The sequence below is a fragment of the Aspergillus foveolatus genome, assembly GCF_047715535.1.
Source record: "Aspergillus foveolatus strain CBS 279.81 unplaced genomic scaffold BDW70scaffold_4, whole genome shotgun sequence".
NCBI lineage: Eukaryota > Fungi > Ascomycota > Eurotiomycetes > Eurotiales > Aspergillaceae > Aspergillus > Aspergillus foveolatus.
The window spans coordinates 158,441-184,853 of NW_027396068.1; the positions used below are offsets into that span (position 1 = coordinate 158,441).

The 26,413-nt window shown below is 52.7% G+C and overlaps 10 protein-coding genes across 10 annotated transcripts; 4 read left to right on the forward strand and 6 right to left on the reverse strand.

Annotated features, from left to right (window-relative positions):
• The first annotated feature begins 393 nt into the window (after positions 1-393).
• BDW70DRAFT_81510 (pepsin-like aspartic protease) lies at positions 394-2,245 on the forward strand. The gene is made up of 2 exons (XM_073744922.1): positions 394-1,026; positions 1,089-2,245. The coding sequence occupies exons 1-2, from the start codon at positions 702-704 to the stop codon at positions 2,201-2,203; spliced, it is 1,440 nt and encodes a 479-aa protein (XP_073599848.1). The 5' UTR covers positions 394-701; the 3' UTR covers positions 2,204-2,245.
• Positions 2,246-2,292: 47 nt separating this feature from the next.
• Positions 2,293-3,807, reverse strand: BDW70DRAFT_128304 (wax synthase family protein). The gene is made up of 2 exons (XM_073735414.1): positions 2,893-3,807; positions 2,293-2,811 (listed from the first exon to the last, which is right to left on the reverse strand). The coding sequence occupies exons 1-2, from the start codon at positions 3,717-3,719 to the stop codon at positions 2,382-2,384; spliced, it is 1,257 nt and encodes a 418-aa protein (XP_073599849.1). The 5' UTR covers positions 3,720-3,807; the 3' UTR covers positions 2,293-2,381.
• A 4,578-nt stretch (positions 3,808-8,385) lies between these two features.
• BDW70DRAFT_169461 (alpha-L-arabinofuranosidase B) lies at positions 8,386-9,929 on the forward strand (the record flags this gene model as incomplete). Its single annotated transcript, XM_073742689.1, has 1 exon — positions 8,386-9,929. The coding sequence occupies exon 1, from the start codon at positions 8,397-8,399 to the stop codon at positions 9,927-9,929; it is 1,533 nt and encodes a 510-aa protein (XP_073599850.1). The 5' UTR covers positions 8,386-8,396.
• Positions 9,930-10,054: 125 nt separating this feature from the next.
• BDW70DRAFT_128306 (gamma-glutamylcyclotransferase family protein) lies at positions 10,055-11,744 on the reverse strand. The gene has a single exon (XM_073735415.1). It carries the CDS (start codon positions 11,582-11,584, stop codon positions 10,142-10,144), a length of 1,443 nt encoding a protein of 480 aa, XP_073599851.1. The 5' UTR covers positions 11,585-11,744; the 3' UTR covers positions 10,055-10,141.
• Positions 11,745-11,879: 135 nt separating this feature from the next.
• BDW70DRAFT_128308 (NADP-dependent oxidoreductase domain-containing protein) lies at positions 11,880-13,548 on the reverse strand. The gene is made up of 2 exons (XM_073735416.1): positions 12,982-13,548; positions 11,880-12,928 (listed from the first exon to the last, which is right to left on the reverse strand). The coding sequence occupies exons 1-2, from the start codon at positions 13,145-13,147 to the stop codon at positions 12,075-12,077; spliced, it is 1,020 nt and encodes a 339-aa protein (XP_073599852.1). The 5' UTR covers positions 13,148-13,548; the 3' UTR covers positions 11,880-12,074.
• Positions 13,549-14,045: 497 nt separating this feature from the next.
• On the reverse strand, positions 14,046-16,209 carry BDW70DRAFT_169463 (Zn(II)2Cys6 transcription factor; the record flags this gene model as incomplete). Its single annotated transcript, XM_073742690.1, has 3 exons — positions 14,046-15,157; positions 15,208-15,914; positions 15,974-16,209. 3 exons carry the CDS (start codon positions 16,207-16,209, stop codon positions 14,055-14,057), a joined length of 2,046 nt encoding a protein of 681 aa, XP_073599853.1. The 3' UTR covers positions 14,046-14,054.
• Positions 16,210-18,129: 1,920 nt separating this feature from the next.
• On the forward strand, positions 18,130-20,065 carry BDW70DRAFT_147348 (FGGY-family carbohydrate kinase; the record flags this gene model as incomplete). The annotated part of the gene is made up of 3 exons (XM_073738703.1): positions 18,130-18,330; positions 18,379-18,942; positions 19,019-20,065. 3 exons carry the CDS (start codon positions 18,130-18,132, stop codon positions 20,063-20,065), a joined length of 1,812 nt encoding a protein of 603 aa, XP_073599854.1.
• Positions 20,066-21,461: 1,396 nt separating this feature from the next.
• On the reverse strand, positions 21,462-22,005 carry BDW70DRAFT_156209 (uncharacterized protein; the record flags this gene model as incomplete). The annotated part of the gene is made up of 3 exons (XM_073740157.1): positions 21,462-21,481; positions 21,537-21,613; positions 21,701-22,005. 3 exons carry the CDS (start codon positions 22,003-22,005, stop codon positions 21,462-21,464), a joined length of 402 nt encoding a protein of 133 aa, XP_073599855.1.
• Positions 22,006-23,769: 1,764 nt separating this feature from the next.
• Positions 23,770-24,740, forward strand: BDW70DRAFT_156210 (class I SAM-dependent methyltransferase; the record flags this gene model as incomplete). Its single annotated transcript, XM_073740158.1, has 3 exons — positions 23,770-23,826; positions 23,882-24,165; positions 24,239-24,740. 3 exons carry the CDS (start codon positions 23,770-23,772, stop codon positions 24,738-24,740), a joined length of 843 nt encoding a protein of 280 aa, XP_073599856.1.
• On the reverse strand, positions 24,690-26,318 carry pfa4 (putative palmitoyltransferase with autoacylation activity Pfa4). Its single transcript, XM_073744924.1, has 5 exons — positions 25,958-26,318; positions 25,735-25,906; positions 25,389-25,688; positions 25,261-25,339; positions 24,690-25,215 (listed from the first exon to the last, which is right to left on the reverse strand). Exons 1-5 carry the CDS (start codon positions 26,290-26,292, stop codon positions 24,794-24,796), a joined length of 1,308 nt encoding a protein of 435 aa, XP_073599857.1. The 5' UTR covers positions 26,293-26,318; the 3' UTR covers positions 24,690-24,793.
• Positions 26,319-26,413: the final 95 nt, after the last annotated feature.

Genomic DNA, 26,413 nt, shown 5'->3' on the forward strand with positions numbered 1-26,413 from the left:
TCCACACGGTCTAGTTTACAGCCTTCCATTACCATCAAACTTCCCCCCCAATAAGACCTTGCACTCCGCCTTTCTGAATCGCTAGCGTACCAGTCACTGCTGAGCTCAGCTTCCCTCAACTTGGACCGCCAATCTCGTCGCCAGAACGCGGGCCAAGCTCTTAGCAGAGCTGACGACAAAACCTCCCAGTGGCGCACGGTCAGTGCCCAGGATGCAACACGAACACGCCCGCCGTCTGTCGGAACCCGGGCTTCGTCCGTCCTGCAGATCGCCACGATGATCGAGAACGACGATGACTGATGCCGGTGGGTATTAAAGCCCCGTCTTCCCAGGATTTTCTTGCTTCCCACCAGCTGGTCTCATGCGGGGAGGTCAGAGAGCGTCAGTACGAGAATCGGTACGAAGTACAAGAGTCAGCACGATAGGACAAGAGTCAGTACGAGAGTCAGTATGGGAGTTCTTCTGGTTTACTCGCTCGTGGCTTTTGCACTGCAGGGTCTATGCAGCCTATCTCTTCATGAGAGCGACTCGCCCCACGTTCTCCAGCTTGGACTGCGGCGAAACCAGCACAATGACCCCGTAGGACGAGACCGGCGGCGGTTCAAGCGGCAGACTGGTACGGTGGCCGTCGATCTCCACGGCGATTCGGTTTGTTCACTCTCCGCTCGACGCAGAATCCGTTTAACAGTGCTGATCGGTAGATGGGCGGCGACATCTATTCCACGAACCTGACCATCGGCGATCCCCCGCAAGCTGTCGAGGTTTCTGTCGACACAGGCAGTGCCGATCTCTGGGTCGTATACAGCGAGAACCCGGTCTGCGATGTTCGAGGGGCGCGGTGCGACGACTCGGGGACGTACGATCCCACTGCTTCGACCTCGTTTGACGGGCTATCCGACGAGTTCTCGATCGTGTACGGCGATAGTTCGTGGGCGGAGGGGTACTATGGGATCGACACCCTGACGGTCGCAGATGCCGAGGTCTCAGAGGTTCAGTTCGCCGTCGCGGTCGAATCCAGCATAGACAGTGCGTCTACCGCTCGACGTTTTAGAAAATATTCCGTCTGCTAACTTGACCCGGATCGGTAGAGGGGATCCTAGGCATCGGCTACAGTACAAACGTTGTCTCGACCTACCGCTACCCCAACCTCCCCGAACGGCTCGTGGCCAGCAACATCACCTCTTCGAACGCGTACAGTCTCTGGCTCAACCGGCTGGGTTCCGACGAAGGGACTATCCTCTTCGGCGGGGTCAACACCGCCCACTACACCGGTCCCTTGCGGACACTTCCCGTCGTGAGGTACAATGGGCACTACATCCACCTCTGGCTCACGCTCACGGGGATGGGTGTTGAGTCCGCCTCGGACGATATTACAAAATCATACTCGGAAACAAGGTCGACCACTGGGGAGCAGGAATTCCCCTTCGTCGCGCTCCTCGACTCCGGCGCGACACTCACGTACCTCCCCTCGAACATAGTCGCGCAGATCTTCTCCGACCTCGACGTGCACTTGTACGAACCAGAGCAGTTCGGCTACGTACCGTGCGACACATACCTCGTCGGCCGAGAAGACTACAATCTGACGTTCACATTCAGCGGCGTGACGATCCGCATCCCACTCCGTGAGCTTGTGCTGCGGGATGCGATCTCCGGCCCCGGCAGGGACGCACTCCAGCTGCCCAACAACACCAACGAAGAGAGCTGCCTATTTGGTATTCTGCCGAATACCGACCTCTTTCCCATACTAGGCGATACATTTCTCAGAAGTGCATATGTCGTCTTTGACTTGGATAACAACGAGATTTCGCTCGCTCAGGCCAACACCGAGCCCGGGAACGACCGGATCCTCGAGATTGGGAGTGGCGACGATGCGGTCCCGGGAGCAGAGGATGTGGGTGACCCCGTCACGACTGCGACGGTTTCGCTTGGGGGTTCGAGTCTGATCCTGCCGAGTGGGTGGACGAATGAGCCCATATTCCCGAGTAGGACTGTGACCACGAGCACGACTGCTACAAGTACGGGCACAAACACGGGTAGCGGAGAGGACGCAGAGGCGACGAATGTTGACCAGGGTATATCTGGCGGAACTGGGACACAACCTGACGGCCCCGCCGAGACGGACGGCGCCGTTGGGGCGGGAAATAGCCCACTTCTGGCCTTCGCGATGGCCGCACTTGTCCTGAATGTGATCATAGCACTGTGAGAAATACATGAATAGATCATAATCAATTTGAAGATATCTAGAAGTCTAGAACGGTCCAACAGTCTATTCGAAGTGTCTATTCTGGTTTAGCCAGATGCATCCACCTCAATCCGCCTACCCAGTACTCTAATACAGTCTACTTCTGCCTCTTCCGTTGTCAATACGAGAATTGGCCAGATCAAAAACTCCCGGCCGGAAACCCAAGCCAAGGACTCATCACCTTGACTCCGTCGCTCGCCAAATTCACCAGAATCGGGTTAGCCCAAACAGGCGCTGTCCATAGCATGAACACAGATACCCATATATACCCGACCGCTCTACTAAAACTGGGCCCAGTCCTCAAGCCGACCCTTGCAGCAATACTCTGACAGACAGACTCGAGTAAGAGTCCCAGTATCTGAAGGGAAAAAAATGCCACTCCCCCGCTCTCTCCAAAGGGGATGCCGAAGCCCATATCACAGGCCGAGTGGACGACGCCCGATTCCACAAAGGTAATCAGGACGCGGATCCAGTGCGCCCCGGTGCTCTTGGGTGCAAAGCCAGCGAGTGCTGCGAGGAAGGTTGCGTTTGATGCCAGTGGCTGGCGAAGGGTTTGGTGCCATGCTTGTCTGTGCGATATTAGTGAACTCTTGGCTAACGAATTCTAGACGGTGGGAAGGGGAAATAAAGGAAAGGAAAAGAAAACGCACCCCCATAGCCTGCTCAATGTCCACGCCTCGCTCAGACTCCCCGCCACAGGCGGCCACTCGGCGGGATCCCCGCCAAGCATAACAGCGAAGATAGAGCCGGCTGTGTAGGCGGCGACAATGGTCGCGCGGACGACTATCCCAAATGCCAGCGTGAAGCGAGCCTGAAGCCAGAGCGTATGCAACCCGTCCTTCTGGGTAAAGGCGCGAAGCGGTAGAAGGAGAACTGATTTCGATCGATCGAGTTGTGAGACCGCCTGCAGAACAACGGGATCGCTGGGGTCGAGGAGTGGAATGTGCATTATGACGATGGCGAGGATGAGCTTCACGGTAGAGTGCAAGAGGAATTTCCGCCGGTTATTTACCGTGAGCGAGGACGGGAATGAGGAAGGGGTCAGGACTGGCAGCCGTGAGAGTTGCCAGGGGGTGTTGATGCGGCGGTAGTTGTAGGGCAAAGTCAGAGCCAGGAGAAGCCTGTCCTTTGTCGAGTCCTCGGTGCTGGAGCGCAGCGAGTCTTTCTTCTCCTCTTTACTTCGCCTATATGAGAAGTAGGCGTCGAACGAGGCCCGACTGAGGACCAGCAGGTCGATCGCGTTGAGCACGTTCACCCAGCACATGGCAACCAGCGGGCCTGATGCGGGCGCTCCTGAGTAGTGGGTTTGGATGCTCGTTTGGAATATATAAGCGCAAAGAGCGGTCATTGCTGCGGCCACATACCGGAGAGACGAGGCGGACGGTGTGAATGTTACTGTTAGACTGGTGAGAGTCTGGATAAGGGTCCAGCTGGTGAGTGGGGTGAGCCATGGCGGAATGGCTAGCCTTGGAGCCATTGGTGTAGGACTGGGGTGTAGCTGGAGTCGAAGCAAAACAACAGGTCAGGATACTCGGTGGACTGAGAAGCGCTGGCGCTGCTCAGTTGGAGGGCGTTAAATGTTTGGGCTCCCATCTGCGGCTGAAATCTCGTACCTGAGTGGGTCTCTTATCAAGAAATCCGAAGTGTGAATGGTGGAGTAGTAAAGGCTATCCCATATAAGGATATTTCCCTGCATCTTAGTGGATCCAGTCGACCAATCGTGATTCCAGCCTATGCTTCAGTCAAGCTGGGAAAAGCTAGGCTTTATAGGGACCAGTTTAGACCTCACTTGGTTGAGTCTGCCTATACCTCATTTCATTAAATCTATCCTCTGGGGCTAATCTCCAGCCATCCCATATTCTACTTAGCAGTATTATTTTCTCAAGCCGGCCATTCTTGCTGCGTAAATGTGGTAATGGGATACTGTGGGATACGGTGACTAGACTCCAGCATCAGGAACATGAAAATGCTGTTTGTGGATGGCCAAGACAGCTCAAAGCATGATGACTATGATTTGAGCTCGCGCGCCAGGCGTAGACTAGGAGTGGCGACGAACTTAGCACCTATAAATCGCGATGCTTGTGTCCAATGACATAAGCTTCCAATTCCCATACCTTGTCTATAGGGCTCTTCGTGTAATTACAGTGAGCATTACCGTTATATCCTTACATTTGGTATTCACTCATTGCGAAGACATAAAACATGATCCCACAATGGTTAAGAGACTAATAGCTGGCCTTGCAGTCATGTAAAATGCCATATTCGGGTCCATTATAAGAAGTAGCGGAACCACTACACCAATAGAATATACCATCAAAGCACTATTATTTAACGCTATAGACTGTCTTCGAGTCACAGTTATAGAGTCCCGGCAGATCGGACCTGCAATACCATTGTGCTTGTCACCCTTGGCTTGCGGCCTCAAGAGTATGACCAGGATTCAGAATTCCACTCGATATGATTCTACGCTGTCAGAGATTTGGCGACTTCTCTCACAATAATGGAAGTAAATAGCATCCCAGTAACTGTATCGATAAGCTTTATTGGAGAGTAACCAACAAACGAAGCCGTGCAAGGAACCCAAGGACAGTCTCTCCTGCTCCAGTCAATCCTATATCCTGCTACACGCCAAAGATATCCCGCAAGATTTAGTCCTTAAACCGTCACATCTCTGACTCCAGAAATGGTGATGTTTGTTGCTAGGTGGATCGTGTCCGTCTGAGATGGCATAACTAGGGCTTAAAATCAGGCCGTAAGTATAGGACTATAAGCAGAATATTTCACGTCAGCAATGTGGATTACCTACCGCCAATATTCACAGAGTTTGTGCACTGTGCTAAGAACGGTCTGGAATAGGGCGCGCCGTAATCCTCTTGACTTCTACCTTCTGGATGGCGCCAGACTGGCAAGTCATAGGTCCGCGAACTATCTTCAAGCCCAGATGCGTTATTGATGCTATCTCATGTAAGAGACGGAGCACCTTACTCCTGTCACACCCACGTCTCGTCTTGTGTTTCCAGCATTTGTAACCTGAGATGCCGATAGGAACCGCCGCGAGAATCGCAGCCGTAATACCGACAGCGGCTTCAATAGAGATCGACATATATATGAAACACCGAGTGTGCCGAATTTAATCTCAGAGTTATGTATCTGAGGGTTATCGGATAGATTGCAATATAAGCTGAGAGAACAAGGACATCCATTTCCGATATAAATACTGCCTGGGCGGTAGGAAGTCGTACGGAATATTAAAGATTAAAGAAAAAAAAAAAAAAAATTTATACTCAGATGGGAACTCTCCGAGTCGCGTTAGGGTCTTCACCACGCACGCAGCTGTCGGAAGTGAGTCCGAAGTAATACAAAGTATGGTATCTGAATTTTTTCTGGAGTAAAGCTTCAAATCAGGTTAGGTTACCATATGAATTGAGGCTCAGCCGCTGATCAAACCATGAGTGGCACTGTAGTGTATACTCGCAGCTGCCCTGGTGCAGGTGCTACATGCACAGCCACTAAAGTTTGCCCAACACAAATATACCCTGATATATGGACAGAAATGAGCAAACCTCACTGTAAATAAAAGAGGCAGTAACGGCCGGCAAGATTATACCTTTCACAAAATGGATGGCTAACTGTCATGTATGGTTAGCCGTCACCTCTGAAGCCTGCCATGTCCAGATATCTCTCCAGTCAGATCGACAAGTTTGTTTCTACCACAATACACAGCGACAGCTCGTATGTCAGTTCATCGCGGGTTAATATTTTTGAGGGCACGATAGGCCGCACAACGTCATTCCTATAAGATCACTCAAGGAACATGGACTGGACGTGGACGCCCAAATGTGAAATAGAACTTGATTGATAACGCAAAAAGTCCTACCTCCAGTCTTCTGCTCTCTGGTCGTGCTCATTCAGCTGTCATTCCTACCTGCGCGGGTTTACTCGGGCTACGGCGAAGACCCTGAATCGGAGAGGATGTGGAATGGATGACAACCGCAAAGCCAGTTATTGTACCATAAATGCTACATTGCATTGGAAATACTGGACAAAAGGAGACTCGTGACGTGGGCGAGAGTCGAAGAGATCTGCAAAGGTTCGTCTGTGCTCGACAGCCTCGTCCAAATGCTTGCTGAGGATGTCTATCTCGCTTGCAGGCCTTGCCAAACCTTTAAGCACAGCACCTGGTTTCGGGTCACAGGAATCTATAAACGCAAGCAAAGCAGTTGGGTGGCAGAAAGGTCAAGCTGCAAGCCCGCCATTTCAGCGGCTCTCATCCCGAGGAGTCGCCGGCCTGTAAGCTCTTAATGAGAGTTCGCATGTCCATCGTCTGTTGCTGAAACGCTTTCCTCCCAAATCAATGGGAATACTCGTACTGGACTTTGTACGCGAGCTTCTACCCAGAACCAACAAGGTATATTGATGTTGGTATGAGTAACTGAAGTTGATATTTCCAATACTCGTTCATCTATCGTGCTATATAAAGGACAGTGAGGTACTCGATCCTGTTAGTTCTGGCCCAGCAGACGCTCACAAAGGCATCGCGCTGTCCGGCCTGGAAGAGAGCACTCTGCCAGTGGTAGAAATGGCCCAATCGTTGGTCCGGCTTGAACGCAGTAAGCCTATGAGAAATGCTTCAGAGCCACAAATTCTGTGTTCAGGAACATGTCGAACTACCTCATAACAATAGTGAAGCATTTGAAAGCCAGAAGCAGGCTCAGGGGTGCTGCTTGTGGCCTCCCAGACGCCCACCTGATGCTTGTGGTTCTCGCCATCGACGGGGCTGATCACTACTGCACCAACGCGGCCAAAAGGAGAAAAAAGAGAAAATCGGGGTCACCAAGGAGGACAAGCAGAAAGGGCAGGTCGAGGGCTTTATAAATCTCCACACTTGGGCCATGCAGTCTCTAACAGGAATAGGAGGAAGCCCGGCCGTAGGATAGTCGGTCAACGAATAGTACAAGCATAATGATGGGCAGGCGTGGCCGCCAAAGTGGATCGACACGTAAACGCTCATGGAATCAATTATTAGCCACCAATTGACCACCCCGTCGAACTAGAATCGCTTTGAGATAGCGTTCCTCCTGTAGAAGAAATTAATTGGAGAACGCGGGGCCCCAGATCGAGGCCACCCCGGCATTAGCCCTAACAAGCTCGAGCCTGGCTCTTGGTTGGCGGAAGATCTTGCGACTGGATACCACAACACGACTAAGCTAGGGCCATGTTACATGTCGCATTTCCAAGCTCACCAAGCACTGCCAAGTTGCCAATAAGCTCCCTGTTTTCTAGGCTGGTGCTCTTAGCCCCTCGCGAGTGACACCACCCGTATCACCTGCACCGCCCGCACCGATAATACCCCGATTTCCCTACTTATACTAGGGGTTCATTTATCTACCTTAACCTGGGCTCATGCATTAGCATTACTCGGATAATCGTAGCTTTCCTCGATAATCGTTGGACGGTTGCACGGTACTTTGTGTGGATTCTTGCACAGTATTTATCCGAGGAACCCCTCTCCATGCAAGGATGGATACTGTCCTGCCCCTCTCTCTTCTAGTCTGGCTTCTTTCCCTTTATTGTTTTTAACCGACTGAGCCCGGCAAGACTCCTCCTACAAGCATGCTACTCCCAGGTAGATGGCCGAGCTACTCCAGGCAGACGACCTGGACGGTTATATAGCGGGACTTTTCCTATTATCCAAGCGAACTCGGTCTTTATACTCCACCGGGCGAGACCAACCTGGCATAGAGAGTTAATCAATATCCGCCAATTTTCCGCTTCCTGATACCGAGGCAATAAACCAACTGAGTGCTTTGTCCCCTCACTGACGCTGATCATGCAGAGCCAGGCCCTAGCCTTGGCAGGGATCTTCCTGAAGAATATCCCAAGATGATCGACTCTTACCCCACATTTCAAGGAGAACCGATGGAAGATGGCTTCTATACAATTAACCGGCTTGCAGAGTCCAGGTTTCCCGTGATGGAGGCAATTATTGGAGGAAATACGTACTGCACTGACAAACCCCCTCTTGCTCTCCGGAGGGAAGCATCTCAGGCAGGCTGGGCAATGGGTATATAAAGGGCAAAGTGACAGCAGCAGATGCTGTCCATCAGTAGCCACCAACCGTTCCTTCAGCGTGCCTTGTCAGCGTGACCATCTCATGACCATGTCCAGGTCCTCACGATCCTCCGTCCTTGCCCTAGCCCTTGCCACGGGTTCTCTCGTCGCCGCCGGCCCCTGCGACATCTACTCGTCCGGCGGCACCCCGTGTATCGCAGCGCACAGCACCACACGCGCCCTCTACAGCTCCTACAACGGCCCGCTGTACCAGGTGCAGCGCGCCTCAGATGGTACCACGACCACCATCACCCCGCTCTCTGCCGGCGGGGTTGCGGACGCCTCGGCGCAGGACGCCTTCTGCGAGAACACTACCTGCCTCATCACCATCATCTATGACCAGTCAGGCAACGGGAACGACCTGACCCAAGCTCCGCCGGGCGGGTTCAACGGCCCGGACGTGGGCGGGTACGATAACCTTGCGGGAGCTATTGGAGCCCCTGTCACGCTGAACGGGAAGAAGGCGTATGGTGTCTTCGTCTCCCCAGGCACTGGGTACAGGAATAACGAGGCCGTTGGGACAGCGACGGGTGATGAGCCCGAGGGAATGTACGCTGTTCTTGATGGGACCCATTATAACGACGGGTGCTGCTTTGACTACGGCAACGCGGAGACCAGCAGTCTCGACACCGGCAACGGGCACATGGAGGCTATCTACTACGGCACAAATACGGCCTGGGGCTATGGCGCAGGCAATGGACCATGGGTCATGGCGGATCTCGAGAATGGACTATTCTCCGGTCAGAGCTCTGACTACAATGCCGGTGACCCGAGCATCTCCTACCGGTTCGTCACAGCGATCCTCAAGGGTGGCCCGAACCTATGGGCTCTTCGCGGTGGCAATGCTGCATCCGGATCGCTGTCGACGTACTACAATGGGATTCGCCCAACCGATGCTTCAGGCTATAACCCCATGAGCAAGGAAGGTGCGATCATCCTTGGAATTGGCGGCGACAACAGCGTTAGCGCGCAGGGGACTTTCTACGAGGGCGCCATGACGGACGGGTATCCAGACGACGCGACGGAGAACTCCGTGCAGGCCGATATCGTTGCGGCCAAATATGCCACCACCTCACTCATCAGTGGGCCGGCGTTGACCGTTGGTGACACGGTCTCGTTGAAGGTTACCACGTCCGGCTATGATACGCGGTACATCGCGCACACCGGCAGCACCATTAACACTCAGGTCGTCTCCTCCTCTAGCTCGAGTACTCTGAAGCAGCAGGCTAGCTGGACCGTCCGTACCGGGCTGGCCAGTACGGCGGCCGCGAACGGGTGCGTTTCCTTCGAGTCCGTCGACACCCCCGGCAGCTATATTCGACACTCCAACTTTGCGCTTTTGCTAAATGCAAACGACGGCACGAAGCTGTTCTCAGAGGACGCTACCTTTTGTCCCCAGGACAGTTTCAATGACGACGGGACCAACTCGGTCCGGTCGTGGAACTACCCGACCCGCTATTGGAGGCACTATGAGAACGTGCTCTATGTGGCGAGCAATGGGGGCGTCAATACTTTCGATGCTGCCACTGCCTTCACTGACGATGTCAGTTGGGTCGTTGCTGACGGCTTTGCCTAGTTGATGAGTTGATGTAGATGCCAAACATCTAAGAAGTCCTGGCCAGCTTATCGCGGTTGACGGACGAGCACAAGGTGGTATTGGAGAGCTCGTGAGCTCTAGTTGTACATATCGAAGTTGACAGTAAATAGTACATGATTATGCTAAAATCTCGCTGAATGACTATTCCTGGGTCATAATATATCAAGGCTATAGGCACTACAATCCATGCTTCAAGCAGCTGCCTGATATCCCGTTCCAGCTGGCACTCTTTCGATGATGCGAGGGTCCTTAGGGCTTCCACTCTTCTGCGCCGCACCACCTGCATCGCCAGCAGGCTGCCTGACAATGATATCCCGCCTACCCTGGGCCGAGACCGCTCCTTCGTCTACACCGAATACACATGGATGAAGCGAAGCTCGCAGATAGGCCTCATCGACACCGAGCTTCAACGCATCCGCCATAGCCAGCTGCATTCGCCCGACATACTCGGCACGGATGTGGCCGTCCTTCTTGTACTGGCTGCTGAGATAAACTAAGGCTTCGACCTCTCTCACACCTATCCCATCTGCACGTTGCCCATGCTGACCCTGTCCGTGTCTGTGCTTCCGTGATTCTCGAGCCTCAGCCTGCGAGTTTGAGGCCAGCTTCCCTGCTGCGACAACAGTCTTTACACCTTTCAGTCCGGAGATGGCTAACGGCTCCACCTTTACACGAAGCAAGATCTTCTCGTAGTAACCCTTTGCAATTCCTTCCTTTTTGTCGAGCGTCTTGACGTCTTTTGGACTGACCGTGAAAAGGATTCCCTGGACAACACTACCATCGCCGCCTTGGGCCGCCGTGGCCACGATATTGGCAACCCCCCTTTCGTTGATATGCCATCTATACCCGGGGAGGATGCCCTTTGCAAAGACCTTACTGCCGGGACACCGGTCCACCATCTGTGCGAGTTGCATATTGCTGCCAAAGGCGAAATAGTAATAGCTGGCTGATGCCGGGGACGTAGGAGGACTCGCTCGAGGAGCATCTGTTCTACTTGGTTGCGGTCGTGGCCGTGGAGATGTAGCTGGAGGTCTGTCCATACCACCTGCACCTGCACCTGCTGCACGATTACCCACAGCAACCACTCTCTCGATAAACCGGGCATACTCTTTCGACATCCCCAGCTCAAGCGCATCCCTCAGTCCCAAACGCATCCTAGCAGCATACTCACCTTTTGGGGGACCATCCTTGATATAATCCTTGCTCACGTATGCGAGCGCTTCAACCACTTCAGGTTCACCACGTCCAGATCCAGCCTTCAGTTGCTCACCAGAGAAACTCGCAATCTCACTCACATCTCTGCCAACCAGACTTGACTTCGCGAGAACCAGCTCCGCCCTAAGTACTCTCTTCTGATATGCATTCGGGACGCCCTCGACACGATCAAGTTTCAGTTCGTCCTCGGCGCCGATGAGATAGCAGAGGCCCTGCACTGTAGTTGGTCTCTCTCGAGTCTCCACTGACGCCTCGACGACATTCGCATAGCCTCTTTCGTTGATTTGCCATCTGTACCCATGGAGCTTTGCAACACCGAGATACCGTGCGCTGGGGCATCGCTTGACCATCTGCTTCAGGTGCATATTGCCACCGTAGGCAAAGTAGATTTTGGGCTTGTGGCGCGAAGCAGCAGGCATATTGTCCCAAGGGAGAGGCCGAGATGCTCTGTATGCTGGATGTGGTCGCTAAGCCAGAAGGTACTTGAGACTCTTTGTCAATCGGACCTGTTCTGGCTTGCGTGGTGAGCTGAGCGGGGTACGGTAGGCATTTAACTAGGGCTAAGCCAGCTAGGCTCCAGCTAGTCTTCGCGTGGGTAGGCAGTTAACCCCTGCAGGTGCAGGTGGCTGTGGCAGTGCTTATGAAGGGCATTCTCGCCTGGCTTGTCGGGCTGGACGATCAACCTGAGGCTCCCTTGCATGTTCGCCGTCAACTCACAGTTCCTGCCTGCATCATCCGTACGCATCTATATGTGGTGATTCACTAAGCTCATCTCCAGAGCTAAAATCAAGATACAGATTTAGAAGGCTTGGAAATGATTTGAAACAAGTTCAAAGGTCTCCCTTTCTGTGTATTGTCAGTGTAAATCAAGTTATCTTTTGTTATATATTCACAAATGTACAGACGCAATCATTCCGGCAGCACAGTATCAACATACAACGTCCCCGCATAGATATCTGGATATCGGCCCCCGGCAACCTCAGCCTCGCTGATAATGCTCCGAAACCTCTTCTCTTCCTCTTCCGTAAGTTGCACCTTCAAAGACTCAACATTCTCCTCCAGCGCACTAATTCTCGTCGTTCCCGGGATCGGAAAGATATCGTCTCCCTGCGATAGCAGCCATGCGAGCGTCAACTGACTAACCGTACACCCCTTTTCTTTTGCTAGGGTGGCCAGCTTATCGACCGCCTCGAGATTCTTCTCGAAGTTCTCTGGACTGTACCGCGGCAGCATGGCACGAAGATCGCCGGGCCCGAAGTCGTCGCGCGACCGGATCTGGCCGGAGAGTATCCCCCGGCTAAGAGGGGAATACGCAACGACTGCAACACCCAGCTCCCTTGCCGTCTTCAAGAGGCCGATCTGCTCGGACTCAATTTCCAGCGAGAAGGGGCTGTACTCTACCTGCACAGCTGCAACGTGATGGACTTTGCAAGCGCGGCGGAGGGAATCGGAACTGCATTCGCTAAGCCCGATATAACGGATCTTGCCCTCCTCTTTCAGCTCGGCGAGCGCTTTCATGGTCTCTTCAATTGGCGTCTTCGGGTCTAGGCGGTGCGCGTAGAAGAGATCGATGGTGTCTATGCCAAGTCGTCGCAAGCTTTCGTTGCAGCAGCGCTTGCAATTCTCGTAGCTGGTGTCAGTCACGCGCTCGCCGTTTACCCAGCGGAAAAAAAATTTTGTTGCAAGGAAGATGTTGGCACGTTTTCCGGGGTTTGCTGCGAACCAGCGGCCGATGAGTTCTTCGCTGTCGCCGTAGAGCATGGCTAGAGCCCCGTTAGTCTTGCAGGATTGGATATAGTTTGGCTGAGGACTGTACCGGTATCCCAGAACGTCTCCCCAAGTTCGTACGCTCTGTCTAGGACAGCCAAGCGTTCTTCGTCTGGTTTGGTAGGGCCATAGAAGGCGCTTAGCCCCATAGTGCCGAAGCCGAGGCGGGGGACTTGCGGGCCGTCCTTGCCCAGGGGACGAGTTGGGAGGGTCATAGTATTAGGACACGATGAATCAAATAAGCTGAAAATATTATGGGAGGATAAGACGACGAGGGACTGTCATTCGGTTCTTTATATAGGTGAGGAATGTATGCGGACTTAGTCGGACTTTATCGGTTGTTCCGCTGCTTCCTCGGTGCTCCCCGCACAATAAATCATCTCCGGGCAGGGAGGGTCAATTTCCGTTTGCCAAGTCCGGTAGGCATAACCTTTATACAGGGTAAGGAAAGTTCCAGTTTCTGGCATAACTTACCGGTTGTCTACTCCCTATCTCCGAGTGCATTGTCAAAGCTGTAAGCAGATGGGCAGGCCAATACCCTCTATGACTCTTGAGATTGCCAAGCTTGCTTCCTTCTTTCAATAATCATTTGTAAGCTTCAAAAGCTTCAATGGGCCTGTTTGTGGAGGTGGCCGGAACGGTCGTCACATGCTGAGAGATTTTGCCACTACACCAAAAAGGGTCAACCCTTATTAGTAAGGGCTTTTATTCTGGTTGTCACATGCGTACTGGTCGTCAGGTGATCACCCACGGTATCTGCCATCTCACTTTGACTTCAGGGCATGTCTGGGAAAGTGGAACGATCAACGTAGGTGCGTATCGCGGGACTAGGCCCGCAAGCAGCTCTATTTTATTGCCGGCAAACTCTTGTCGCGCTGACTATGCGCTTTTATAACATAAAACGCAATAGTCAATGATGTTGGATCACAGACAACCAGCCGACAGTACTGCTCGTAGCGTCCTAACTTTGCTTGAGGTTCAAGATTTTAAGCTGCAATCTCGTGTGTCTCACACGCTTCTGCAGAGGGCCCAATCCCAAACCCAGGAGCAAGTGATTTGCTTCATCGAGATGCGCAGGTTCGAATGCAGGGCTTCTTCGTCCTGAAGTCGTCCACTGAAGCCCTACTCCAACCCCTCCAGTAACCCATCCAAGACCTCTCTCGCTCTCTTAATATCCGGCGCTTCATCCGCCCAGTACGCGAGCGTCTCGAGTGTCGGAGTGAGGTGCGTCCTTAGTCCTGCACGATATATACGCGCGAGCTCAACGCTGTCTGTGCCACTCCGCGCAAAGGCAATAACAATCAGCGAGGCAGTCACCAGCGCTCTCAGATCGAACCAGATCCCGTGGTGCCGGTGGCGAAGACACCGCGCCTGTAATATCTTGAGCGTGCAGTCTATTCCGGAATTTACGAGGTCTTGGATGATGGTTGATTCTTCTTCGGTGTGGATAGGTGGGGGCTTGTGGTACTGGTCGTAATGGTGGACGGCGTAGTAGAGAAAGGGCTGGTACAGCCAGAGGCGGATTTCAAGGAACCGGTTTCCTATCGCCCAGCTAAGTTCGAGCGAAATGGATTCTCGGGTCGATGTCCTTTGGCCGTGCTGGGTGGTGTCCGGACCGCTCTCGTAGTATCTCATCGACGGTGGCAGGTTGGCGAACCAGGCGTTGATCTGCGATTCGAACTCAAGCGCCATTGGAATCAGCGGGCGGACGTTGGCCCATGTTGACGAGTCTTCTCGGTAAAAAGCATTCAGGACCCTGTTACCAATGCGCCGGAGCGCGACTTCCGTTAGGTAATAGTACCAGCTCTGTTCTTCATTGAAGAGTCGTGTGATGTGATTATATACGGCTTGACCTGGCAGGAGGTCTGGTGGCTCAGGACCCGAAGCGGGCTCATCACAAACATCCCAGTCTGAAATGTGGTTTTGACCTTGGCGTGTTGGGTATTCTTCTGAAAGAGTTGGAGGCGTGGGGAAGAGAGCTGGGTACTCGTATTCGGCAATCGCAGACTGCGGCAGAGGCAGTTCAACGCGGATCTCGACCTCTGATTTGAAGCAGGACCAGTACAGACTCTGCTCTAAGCGTTGAGCAACGGGCGGTTGCTGTTCGGCTTCGTAGACGGATCGGTCGAGGCCTTCGATCAGCCTCAGCCGCAAGCGGTAGAATGTCGAGGCCTGGTAGAAGTGGTTCCAAGCTGGGAGGGGGCGAAATGTGTACATGAGGTAGACTGGGAGCGTGAGTTCAGCTCGGCCTTGTCCTTGTTTGGGGCTGACATACCCCCGGCGAAGAAATGGCATTCGGCCCCGATGACCGAATAGTTCAACAACCCAATCCTTTTCCGGGCCATCATGAAAAACGCCTCGCCCTCGCGCAGTCTCCCCAATGAACTCGACGTAGAGACACGCCTACCCCATCCCAGGCCATGTCCTTGCCTGGAAGAAGTAAAAGGCTGCGATATACAACCCAACGCACAGGCCAGGAGTACAAGGCACGACTGAGCATCCCACTGGAGACCGTACTCGCCAGCATGCCTGGCGGACCGAACGAGCGCTTCCAGGTCAAGGATCGGGTTCTTCGTGTGGACGTTCTGAATGAACTGATCCACCAGTGCTGGGATATGCTCATCTGGCGTGATCCGGAACCCACCTGTGTCCGGATGGGCGCTCTGGACGGACTGATGCTCGGCGCCTCCGTCCGAGGAGTACTGGAAGAGCGTCGTGATGAGCGAATTGTCTCGGAACTGGCTACCAAAAATCGGCCAGGTAAGGACGGCATCAGCGCTGCATCGGCAGGCGGGGATCTGCAGGTAGTCCTGCTGCCATTCCTGTGCTCTTTTGGGGACACGCTCGGGTCGCTGTAATTGTACGGCAGGCGCAGAGTCCCGAGGAGCCAGCGGCGTGTTATTCCTGGAGATCAAGAGGTGCTGGATATTCTCGACTGCCTGGGACAGGGAGTCGAGCCGCTCAAAGACTTTGGCCAGTTCCCTGCAGGTGCCAGATTCAGTATGGGTCACGGGACGCATGTGTCGAGTAGGCTGACATACTGCTGACCAACCGTACGCTCATCGCCGCGCGCAGTGTAAACACAGGGTATTTCGTTGGTGTGGCAGTACCCGCAAGCTGGCTGGCCGTTATCACAGCGAATCTTCCGCCGTCGGCATGTTTGGCAGGCGGGCTTGCGCCGTGGCCCATTGGTCCTTACTTTTTTGCTAGGCGGAGGCTGGTCGTCTTCCACGCGACTTTCTGATCTTGGAGAGGCTGAATCGAGATCTGGATCCATTTGTCGTTAAGGGATGGTGTGAGGTCTGAGCATGTCGAAAGGAGACTGGGGAAGCTGGAGACGGAGAGAAGAAATTGTGGAGAAGAGAGTCTACGGATAACTCCACGTGATACTTCCGAAAGAGGAAGGAGGTTTCACTAACGATTATCCATGAGAATGGCCTTTCGACAGTCCAAATTCTACTAGAAAGTGATCTATCCATCCCCCGCGTATCAGGGCTTCAATCTCAATACTCTTCTTCACTCTAGCCAACGCTTTCTTTGCATTCTCAATACATACCTGCCCGTCTGGCCGCTCAACTCTAACCATGCCGCTCGCTTTCAGCTCAATCGTCAGTTTAGTCCGCCCATTATACCGTAGATTTCCCTAATCAAAGTCTTCTGATGCAGGCAGTCGTGACTGGGAACGCACTTTATCCGTCTTCATTCCATCCTGCACATATGTGCCCGGGCCGCAAGATACGCAGCCCCAGGCGGATGGATGCTTCGGCGGCCGAGGCACCGATCACGGCGTCCACGTCAGAGCCTAAATCATCTAGATAGCAGAAATGAGGGCATTCTTGACCAGAGCTTCGGATACTGGTAAGAAGGTCCCTGTCGGCGGCAAACTTGGCCGCGAAGTCGAGTCTTGCTGGATACAACGGCCATAATATGAGCGTCCCAAAAGCCCTGGCTACATCAGACCAATAGCCCGATTGGCCCTGCTCCAAATACAAGAGACGTCCCTGGAGAGATCTCCACCTGCCGGACAAGCAGCGTCGCCACCGCGAACGGCTTCACAAGAGCCTTGCTCTAGCGTATCGGGTGGGCAGTCCAACCGAAGTCCCCCACGAGGACGTAGTTCTTGGCTCGCTGCAGAGACTATGGGCTGACGGAATCGTATCCCAGACTTGCAGGCGCTGGCATCCAAGGGAGATGTTCCGGGCTCCAGGGGGACGCGTCGCCAGACGGAGGGTTGTCACAGAGGGACCACACTGTTCGGATGCCGCTGACTCGTGGCGGAGGATCAAGGCGCGGTGACAACGAAGGGGCGGATTGACCGTTTTGTCAGTAGTGTATCTAAAATAGTGCATCTGGTCAGGTTCAGTCTTATCCTGGAGAGATGGGGGATGCTCCTTGCTTACCTCGATCCCGTAAGTTCCAGTATCCTCATCAGTACATATCACTAGCGCATCGTGCGGACCACAGTATTGGGATCGGCCGAGCCTCGAATTGTAGACACTGGACGCTTGTGAGGACGAAGGACGGTTTCTCTGGCGTTTTAGAGACAATCACAACCCGGGGAGACCACCCACTCCCATTGAGTCTGAAATTTGGTCTGAAAAAGCCATAGCTGCCATATTTCGTGCTGCCTGTACATTTTGGCTCTGGGGAAGGGCTCATAGTTATATTGAGGATTATCAAGCCTCATCAGGCCTCGCTTGGGCCAACGGGATATTCGCCTTTTTGCCCGTCTGCTCCACCGTCAGGAGAGCACGGCAGTCCTTGTATCCCCTAGCAAGCAAATCACCGTACAAAAAGCTCAGTCGCTCGATATGCTATATACTGTAGTTTTGTTTTCCTCATTATATTCTCTTGACAGGCAGCAGCAGCCTGAGATGTAGCTGCCAACCACCGTACCTCTATATTTAGGGGCAGTGGTATACGGCTAGTCTCATCCTTATGAGCATTTTCGTTCTGCCGCCAATTCTTCGTAGTGTTGCATCTGTGACTGACCAACTTATCTCACCGGCATCTCTACTGATTTCCACGGTATTGAATAGTCCAAAATTTGTTGTTGCGGGGAAAACGCCGCCCTCGCCGTCGCTGGTGGGCCTTGTATTTATGGAGTCTCTGATCTAGACCGCATGTCGGTGGAGTCAGCCAGGGCAACCTTGGAAACCGATAGAAGGACCGATATGAACAATGGGACAACACATATATGGGTAAGGATAAACCTCGTCTGCTGCCGAATCGTCGTCCCTCCATTCATCCTAGCAAGATGCAGATTAAATCAGGCTACTACATCGGCATCGATGTCGGCACCGGCAGCGCTCGCGCCTGCATCATCGATCACAACGGCGACATTGTCGGCCTGGCATCCAAGGATATTGGGCTCTGGCAACCAGAGCAGCAGCACTACGTACGGCTTATACACCTCGTGAAGCAGGGTGGTACTGACCCATCACAGGAGCAATCGACTCTGAACATCTGGCAATGCATCTGCGCCGCAGTCCAGCAAGCCCTAGCCGAGCGTTCCATCCCTCCCTCCCAGGTTCACGGCATCGGCTTCGACGCAACTTGTTCACTCGCCGTTTTCTCTAAGACAACAAACAAGCCCGTCTCCGTGACCCGTCAAGGAGGGTTCAGTACCGAGCGAAACGTCATTTTATGGCTTGACCACCGCGCAGCCAAGGAAACTGAGCTGATCAACGCTACAGGGCACAAGGTGCTCAAGTATGTCGGCGGCACCATGTCGCCTGAGATGGAAATGCCCAAGATCCTGTGGCTTAAGAACCAGATGCCGCCAGAGGTGTTTGCCGACTGCAAGTTCTATGACCTGGTCGATGCGCTGACCCATATTGCGACGGGCGAGGAGACGAGAAGCTACTGCAGTTTGGTGTGCAAACAGGGGTATCTGCCAAGTCAGGTGGAGGGGAGTACGACTGGGTGGCAAGGGGACTTTCTGGAGAGCATTGGACTTGGAGAGCTTGCTGCGGATGGATTTGCGCGTATTGGGGGTGTGAATGGGGAGGTGAGTATCCCACCCGATCTATGCATGATGGGTGGATGGACCGGTTCGGTAAGGTAGCTTTGCTGATATCTTCCAGACCGGCCAGCACCTCAGCGCAGGTGAGCGTGCTGGGAGACTCTCCGCGAGCGCAGCGAAGGAGCTCGGTCTGCCCCCCGGGATTCCCGTTGGGGCTGGAGTGATCGATGCATATGCAGGGTGGATTGGCACCGTCGGCACCAAGATCGATGGTGTTGACGTAGCGGACAATCACAACAGGGCGGACGCATTCAAACGTCTCGCCGCAGTGGCAGGGACATCAACCTGCCACATCGCCATGTCTCCCAACCCTGTCTTTGTCCCTGGCGTATGGGGTCCATATCGCGATACCGTCTTCCCTGGGTGCTGGATGGCCGAAGGAGGCCAGTCTGCCACGGGCCAGCTGCTGAAACATGTTCTTGACACCCATCCCGCATCGAAATCTGCCTTTGCCGCTGCTGCTGACCGCGGGGTGGATATCTTTTCGTTTCTAGACGGCCATCTCGCTGCACTAGCTGCGAAACAGAGCCTACCGTGTATCGCCGCTCTCGCCCGGCACTTCTTCTTCTACGGCGACTTCTTCGGGAACAGATCACCCCTGGCGGACTCGAACATGACCGGGTCCGTCGTTGGTCTCACTGCCGATACCTCGATTGACAGCATGGCCATACACTACTACGGCACGCTCGAGTTCATCGCACTGCAGACGAGGCAAATCGTCGAGACGATGAACAATGCTGGGCATGCTATTACCTCGATCTTTATGTCTGGATCGCAGTGTAAGAATCGGACTCTAGTCAAACTCATAGCCACGGCGTGCAACATGCCCGTTGTTGTCCCGCGGGGCCGCCACGTCGAGGCCGCGGTGTGCCATGGAGCAGCCATGTTGGGCGTCAAGGCGGCTAATCTGGATGCCCGGGGGAAGACGGTGGACTTGTGGGATGTGATCGAACAGACGAGTAAACCCGGGGATGTCTGCCATCCAACAACGGCGGAGTACGAAAGGGCGCTGCTTGCTGCAAAGTATCAAGTGTTTCTGGACCAATGTACACGGCAGCGCGAGTATCGAGAGGCGGTGGACAAGGTAGCCTTTCCGAATCAATTCTAGACATCTATAGTCACACAACATCGTGAAACGTGCCCTGTCTGGCCGAGTACACCCAGGTACTCGTGGATAGGTAGGGTACTACAATACCCTGGAGAAGCCTCTCTTCACCTCCCAACCCTGCCGTTCCCCTGGTCTCGATCTCACGATTTCAAGGCCTAACTCCCTTTACTTCATCATCGTCAAGGGGGCCCGTATTGCCTTCAATATCCGAGCCTTCAGTTCTTACTTCGACAGTCCAGCCTCCACTCACTAAGCTGGCCCGATTACAGCCAGGTTTTCCACCCTAAAGACTTCCCGGGGTCTTTCTTCCTGGGCTTCATCATGACCTAAGAACACCACCTTAAGCTCAGAAGCAAATCTCACTTGTATGTCGCAGCCCCTGTTGAACTGAGGTTTTAAACCGTTTCTGGCTCCCCCATGACGGGCCAAGCAAGGATCCATCTGCACTGATGCCTATCAAGGAATTTGTTCTTGAGTACTGGCATTCTCTCCTCCGGCACTGCGAGCCGCTTCGTCGGTTTCTGGGACATCAACTCTCTTCAATCTCAGGTGTCGGAGCTTACTGAGCATGGTTTCTGTCGCCAAATTATACGCCCTGCTAGGAAACTTCGTCTAACGCGTACCACAAACAAACAGTCCGAGAGTGAACCATGATGGGGTCATGTACGCAACTCGCCAGTTGGCACTCGCAGCACTGGGCACCTTTCTAGAGGCTCATCTCCTTTCAGGCACTTAAGTCGAGTGTGGAAGCTCGCAGGCTGAGGAGCAAAGCGTACCAAATAAAGGACCGCGGCTGAGAACCGGCATAGAACGGCACTTGTCTGGAGACGACGGGTTTGAGTTCCATATTTATGCGCCTTCCGGGTTCTACTACTTGTAATTCATAGTATGATCATATTGGCAGGCCTCTACTGGGTGCAAACGACCTCACCGATATGTCTTATGCCACCTTCATCGTTCAGAACCTTTAACATTTCTAGTGCAAAGGGCTATCAAAATGGTTGTATGACGTCTTCGTCCATAGAAAAACGACAGACCTAGCTGCTAGCAATCCTATCTTGTGGCCTTGAGTCGTTCACGCTGCCAATCTCCAGGAGCATCTCTTGCTCAAACTCACATTTTCACGTCAACCAGTACCCTGTTAAGGTTCTTCTCGCACAAGTTCCAGCGTCTGATGCAGGCGCCGATAGTAACGTATACGGGAAGCCCTGATCTAGGCATGTCAAATTACGATACGGTCAGATACTGGCAAAATTCACGCGACTTTATGCATTATGTACTAGAACTAAACCGTTTACTCCAATATATTATCCCTCTCTTTGAAACGACTATATTGACACCTAGATAATCAGACTGCCATGACGCCGTGGTCGTGACATGACCGAAAACACTGACTCTAGCACTTTCCAAGAGCAGCTACAACCACCGTCAGTTCCGTGCTCACAATTCAGCCTTGGATGGTAATACATACCAACAGTGCATTTGCTATCAGTGTAGTAGCCATTGACATAGCAGGTCTTGCCATCCCAGTTGATACGCTGCCAAGTGCTAAAACACTCATTAGCTTATCATATCCAACGCATTCAAAAAAAAAAAAAAAAATATTGATCCAGTGAGCAAATAAAATGTACGTACCAGTTGCCGTTATAGCAGTCTCCAGACTTGTAGCACCTGAACTCATAGTTCTTGCCGGGGATAACAGAGTACGAGGCTGGATAGTCGAAGCCCGGGCCGGTGCGGCAGTTGACCTTGGAGGAGCTCGAGTTGACGATCTTGCACAATGTTCTGGCGCGCTTTTCGAGGCCCAGGGCTTCAGGGGAGATGTCGACGGGGACAGAGACCTCCAGAGCCTCTGCCTCCGCGACGGCAGCTGCCTCAGGGGCAGGCATGGCGAGGGCCAGGCTGGCGAGGGCAAGGACTCCGGCGACAGTGAACTTCATGGTGATTGATTGATTATTGATCTAATTGGGTTGGGTTGGGATTAATTGGGATTGACAATGAGGCTGAGAGAGTCTGGTGCTGTTGATGAGGTGATGAGGTGATGAGAGCACAAGATGGTGGGAACGGAGGCTCTTCTTATAGTTCTTCTAGTACATATAGAGATAGAAAGACAATATACCTTCAGGCTCACTGTTCATGATCCCATTTTTGTCACTCGCCTGTCCGCCATCCATTCGATCACAAACCCGATATGCTACTGCTAGCTCCGCGAAATGACGCCAGAACAGGTTAGACGCGACAATACATGACCCTCACGATGTTCCTTCATATGCAGTTGAGAAATTGCAAGGGGGAATGGTATGGCTGCCTCGAAGCAATCAGCATCTAGTATGCCAAATGAGGTATCGGCGCCTCCTCGTGTTTGCGGATCGCCCTCGTATATCTCCGCAACGGCACGCAAGAGTTACTCAGCGCGGCTAAGCCTCGCTTGTATAAGATCTAAATCGGGCGCGCCCGTGCAGATTGCTCGTACCTTGCATTGTCGTATCCTGGGGAAATAATATTATTTGCTATTTTGATTGTACCTGAGGATTTGCGCTAGGATGTCTACAGTACCCAGCTAGCCCTAACTTCTTCATAGCGCCGTAGTAAACAAGCGCTTTGGTCCATCATTGGATATGGACGAGATGACCTGACCTAGGTTCTGGAGCATAGACTCGTATTCGTTACAAAGCTCGGCACCTGGGTTTGGTCCGTGCCGTCAATGCTACGGATATCCAGTTAGAAACGCCTGATAGGGCGCCTTCTTATTTTTAGAAAAATTCTTTGATGATCAGCGTTGGTGCCCTCTGTTAGAAGGGACGGTTCCTAACTATTACACCGATGGCCCTGCCGAGGTGCAATTAAAGCAGTGCACTCACATTCATCAACGGACTATTTGACTATTTACAAGACACTATAAGATGCCGCCTATGTGAGGCACAGACTCTCCATGCTCTGGAGATCAGACATTCACAGCAAGGCATCCATATCTCCTTTAGCATTCATAGTTGCAGAAATATTCTGTTCTTGTGGTATGACTGGATCTAAGCATTGAGATTCGTCTTCTGATACTTGTGTGCAAGATAAATTGAAGTCCTGAATGCATATTATATTTCATCAATAGGTTGTCATATATATATGTTTAGGGCTTGTCAGGGGAATTGGAACTGCAACCCTGTGCACCGAATCAGGGGCAGCGCGAATCGGTCACGCTTAGCCTCCTCCTCGCAGATATCATGAAGGTAGTAGGTATTCATTACACTGTTGAACTGTCGGGTTATGAATGACAGTCTGCCTGTGCCTCAGGTGGGTCTGGTAGACTGAGGCTCAGCCTGGAGTACCCGCCTACTTTTTGCAAACCCGAGCTCCCTACGTTATATGACGTTGGCTCGAGGTACGCAAGCTATTAGTACTCTTGCATTCCACAAGCATGGAAGATATACAAGGTATCCTACTTCGAAAGCTGATTGCAATTGAGCAGCCACTGCCGCTTGTAAGCGCCTCCGACATCGGACCTATACCTAGTCCCCCTCTCCAACCCCAGTCCAGGATATAAGAAACGTTGATCCTCTTGAATTGAACTATTGTACATAATTCCAACCCCAATAGACTCGACGACTTCTGAGCGCCGTACCTTTCTGTATCTATCTAGAGTTGGTATTGCGATAATTATAATCATCACTCCGTCTCCACGCCTAGTAGCAATCGGGGTCCCCTGCACCATGTCCGCGACCCACGAACAAACCCAAGCTGAGCGTAAGGACCACTGGTCATCCGAGGTAATAACCCCCATCACATATATGTCCCTTGAGAGAGTAACTAAGCCAAGGCCAGGCCTACTCAGCATCCGCCGCCTTCGTCCCAAAACTAACCCAGACTCTGCTCCAATATCTCGACCCGCAGCCCTCCGACAAAGTCTTGGACATCGGATGCGGCGATGGAAAATTCACCGAGCTCTTCCTACCCTATGTTTCCAAGGTTCTTGGCGTCGATTCCTCGCCGGCGATGATTGAGGCTGCGAGGAAGAACTACGGCAGTGAGAAGGCCGAGTTCCAAGTTCTGGATTGTTGCTTCTTAGAGCAGAATAACAACGTTGCGGATGGAACATGGGATAAAGTGTGAGTCGCTTTCTGGAATATTCTGCTTTAATTTGAAAGGAAGTATTGCAGGCGGTTAAATCTGGGTGTGCAGTGTTTCCAACGCGGCCTTACACTGGATCCTCCGGAATGAAAACACGCGCCTCTCGACATTAAAAGGCATCCACGTGTCCCTGAAAAAGGGAGGCGCATTCGTCTTCGAAATGGGCGGGCACGGTAACGTCGCCGAAATTCAGGCTGCAATGCAGTACGCCCTTCTCCGGCAGGGAATCACCATAGAGAAAGCCCGCGAATCGTATCCGTGGTTCTTTCCGTCTGCACCCTGGATGTCGAGCACCTTAGAAAGTCTTGGGTTCAAAGTGGTGAAAATGGAGAGCGAGTATCGGCCGACAAAGCTGACTAGTGATGCTAATGGGGGGTTGGCAGGGTGGGTAAAACTCATGGGGGCGGCGTTTCTGGATGTTGTGGATACCAAGAAGAGAGAAGAGGTGGTACGGGAAGTCTGCGAGGTGTTGCAGACAGTGATCACCCGCGAAGAGGATGGGAGTCAGTGGCTAGGGTATGTGAGGCTTAGGGGTGTTGCTGTTAAGGTCTGAGAGCTTGCATCAATAAATGTTTTGCGCATACATATGATAATCATGTTAGCTTTTCATTGTGGTAGGTGCTGGCGCTTTGCTCGCTGCTGTATCAACAAAGCCAGAGGGATATCCTCTTCATCGTAAAACTCAGCCTCCTCGTCGACGCCGAAATCACGTAGCCGTTCTCCTTCAGAGTTCTTCCAACCTTCTTCGCCGTGTTCGGAGTCGTCGTTGCTTCCGGTACCAGCCTCGGCATCTGACGAGTCATCTGAGTATTCCTCCAACCGTACATGAAACGGCTTGCGGCGCTTAATTTCAGCCGGCGCTCTCCGACGTCTTAGGTCTGCCTCCTTTCGTCTATTAAAAGCTTCAACGTCGATATGACCGCTTGTACCGCTTGTGTCTGTAATGTCGTACATGGAACCATCTCGCTGGTCCCTGGGCGGAAGAGGGATGCGATCTGGATCTGGCGGTGGCCATGAAACGGAAGGATCTATGCGCGTAAGCGAGTGCATTACAGGGTAAACATGCTCCCTACCTTCGAACCCGTTCTCCTCGAATTCTAACCCGGTGCTCCGGTCAGGCGTCCTTGCCAACGGCCAAAACCAGCTTAGCACCTGGAGAGAAAGTTAGTTGGTGATGTCACAGAGATTAGCAGATACATACGTTCGCACTCCCGCCCATTCCAGCTTTGATATTAGACCAGATACCTATATCATAGGGAAACTCCTGCTTCGTTATATGCACATTGATGCCCCCTGGGCCGGGCAGGCTGCCACCGAGACGCCGAGCGCGTCGAAGCAGGGTTTCATGTCGTTCGATTTCCCACGATTCGATGGTAGTTGTGTTTGACCCGAGCGACCAGAGAGTCCTCAGAAGAAGCAGAGAGAGTGCAAACAGGGTCAAGCTGTTGGTGATGAATAGGATGAATAGATGGCCAATTTGTCCCATGCTAGGTCCTAAATACTACGAAACGTCAGTAAGCAATCGAGACATTGGCTGTCTTTCTTACACTGGGCAGGTGCCTTGACCCCCAGACCTTGGAGGCACGCTCCCAGAGACGAGTCTCGAGATACGCAATACCAACTACCGCATAAAACAGAAATCGCACGAAATGCGGAAAGGTAAAGTGCGAGACACAGTTGGAGGTCCATGGGCAGTGATGGTCCATTTTCGGGATACATCTAGAATACATTAGTATGACAACTAGTCTGCATCACTTAGGCATATCGTACCTCCCACATGTCTTGCAGTGATGTGCTCTTGGTGGTTTATAGGCTTCGCACCTCCGACACCATCGTTGACGACCGCTAGCTCGATCGGCCTCCAACCGCTTACGGTCCGATGGCATCCACCCTATCGGCACACGACCAGGATCAACTGTGCAAGCGCGATAATAACATATCCAAATGCATATGGCAAGAATGTTGATTCGCCATACTTCGTCCTCTTTCAGCGGTGCGTCCTCGAAATACAGGAAAAAGATCTGCGACGTGTACGCGAGAAACGCAATCAATGTACAAACAGCTGGTATTGCAAGCCTCGAGACCGAAAATGATGAGCACAGCATCTTATACTTCCTCGGCCGTGCTCAAGGCTACAGATGCTGACAAGAGTAGGAGTCTTGTGGTGTTTGCTGGCGATAGCCTGGCTGCTGACTCATCTCACGTGCTTCAAGAATGATGACGTGC